Source organism: Mastomys coucha, unplaced genomic scaffold (assembly GCF_008632895.1).
Source record: "Mastomys coucha isolate ucsf_1 unplaced genomic scaffold, UCSF_Mcou_1 pScaffold18, whole genome shotgun sequence".
NCBI lineage: Eukaryota > Metazoa > Chordata > Mammalia > Rodentia > Muridae > Mastomys > Mastomys coucha.
This window is the reverse complement of record NW_022196900.1, coordinates 114,843,027-114,844,905: the sequence shown is the minus strand read 5'-3', so window position 1 is coordinate 114,844,905 and position 1,879 is coordinate 114,843,027. Positions and strand designations below refer to the sequence as shown.

The following is a 1,879-nucleotide window of genomic DNA, read 5'->3' as shown; positions in this document are numbered from 1 at the left end:
GTTTTTAAATATTAACAAATTCAGATAAATTGAAATCATGTAACTTTTCTCATTATAATGCAATAAATCTTTAAAAAAAGAAAAAGAAAAAAGTTTTAATGACAAAAATCAATCAACTTGTAAGAAGCCTATTATTTGAAGGAATACTAAAATTCTCTCTCAAAATCACTTTAAAAGCAGATTGCTCGTGGGGCTGGTATATACCTCAGTGGTAGGTCGAGTGCGTGACTCTGGGTTCAATCCCCAGTATGGAAACACACAGTGTTGGGTGATACACTGCAACAGGCCAGAAGACCATAATATAGGCAGACAGCCTGAGATACTTGGTTATGACTCTGTCTCAAAAAGTTTATTTTTTGATAATAAAAAGAACTAGTATCGGGCTGGTGAGATGGCTCAGAGGGTAAGAACACTGACTGCTCTTCCGAAGGTCCTGATCCCAGCAACCACATGGTGGCTCACAACCACCCATAATGAGATCTGACGCCCTCTTCTGGTGTGTCTGAAGACAGCTACAGTGAATTACACCGGAAAGAGTGGGGAGGCAGAGGTCCTGAGTTCAATTCCCAGCAGCCACACACTTGATAGCTCACAGCCATCTATACAGCTACAGTGTACTCATACACATAAAGTAAATAAAAATAAATCTTAAAAAAAAAAGAACTACTATCATTATAGAAATATAAACAGGACAGCAAAAGTGAAAAGCAGGAGTCTGGGTTGCCAAAGCACCAGAAAAGCTGAAGTCCATTTGAGGGAGGGCAGAAGCCAAAGACAGGACGCACCATGTAGTGAAACAGCCTGGACACCTGCTGCGCATGTGTCCCAAGAAGGGCTATGGAAGAGGAGTATGTATGCATGGAGAACTCAGAGACAGAAACACTTAATAGAGTTTCATGACAGAGGTTTAAGTATTCGCTTCTGCCAGACGCAGAGCCTCAGGGAGCACCCAGAAGAGAGGAAGATCTCCAAAGAGCAGGGTGCTCGCTGTGTCTGAGCAGAAGCTGGGACAGGACCAGTGCTCGGAGGGTCAGGGGTTCTTATCTCAGCAGTGACAGGTCCCGGATGCTGTGATCAGCATCTCCCCACCACCACCCCATCATGCTCCAGGGCTTTCCCAGTTCTCACCGAGGCAGGAACTTGAGCTGTACTGAGTAGGTGGACTGGGCCTGGATGTAGCCTGTTTCTGGCAGAAGTTCTATGTGGCCTCTCAGCTCCTTACAGACTTCAAACTTTAGGCGCAGGGCTGCTTTTGATCTGCAAGAGGTCACGGGTGACTGTGCATGTTTAACCCTTTGACTCATTCAAGTTTTTGTAATGATAGAACCGGTATGCAGTAGCCATGTATGTGTTAACTCTGAGCCAAGCACAGCACACCGATGGTTTGAAAGCAGCTTCAACACTCTTAAGGGATAGATGCATTGTTTGAAATGAAATTTGATTAAAAAAAGATATTGTTGGGCCAGAGAATTAGCTCAGTGTTAAGAATACTCGCTGCTTTTGCAGAAGATTGAGCACCCACAGGGTGTTTCACAACCGTCCATAACTCTATAGTCCCAGGAGATCTGATACCCTCTTCTGACCTCTGTGGACACCAAGCATGTACATGGTACACATACACATGGGCACGCAAAAAAGCCAGACATAAAATAAAATGAATATATATTTTTTTCTTTCTTTTTTTTTGAAACAGTCTCTCTATATAGTCCTGGAACTTGCTATATGGACCATGCTGGCCTTGAACTCTCAGAGATCTTCCTGACTCTGCCTCCAAAGTTCTGGGATTTTAAAGGCATGTGTATAACTGCATATATATATATATATATGCAGTTATACATATATATATATATATATATATATATATATATATATATATATA

At 42.1% G+C, this 1,879-nt stretch overlaps 1 protein-coding gene across 6 annotated transcripts in view; it reads right to left on the bottom strand.

Annotated features, from left to right (window-relative positions):
- Cfap74 (cilia and flagella associated protein 74) overlaps window positions 1–1,879 on the bottom strand; it is a 65,894-nt gene that overhangs the window by 16,484 nt on the left and 47,531 nt on the right. For all 6 annotated transcript variants that reach the window (XM_031379746.1, XM_031379743.1, XM_031379744.1 and 3 more), the window contains exon 22: window positions 1,129–1,257. In XM_031379746.1, the coding sequence (XP_031235606.1) occupies window positions 1,129–1,257 (129 nt within the window). The remainder of the gene's footprint in view (window positions 1–1,128; window positions 1,258–1,879) is intronic.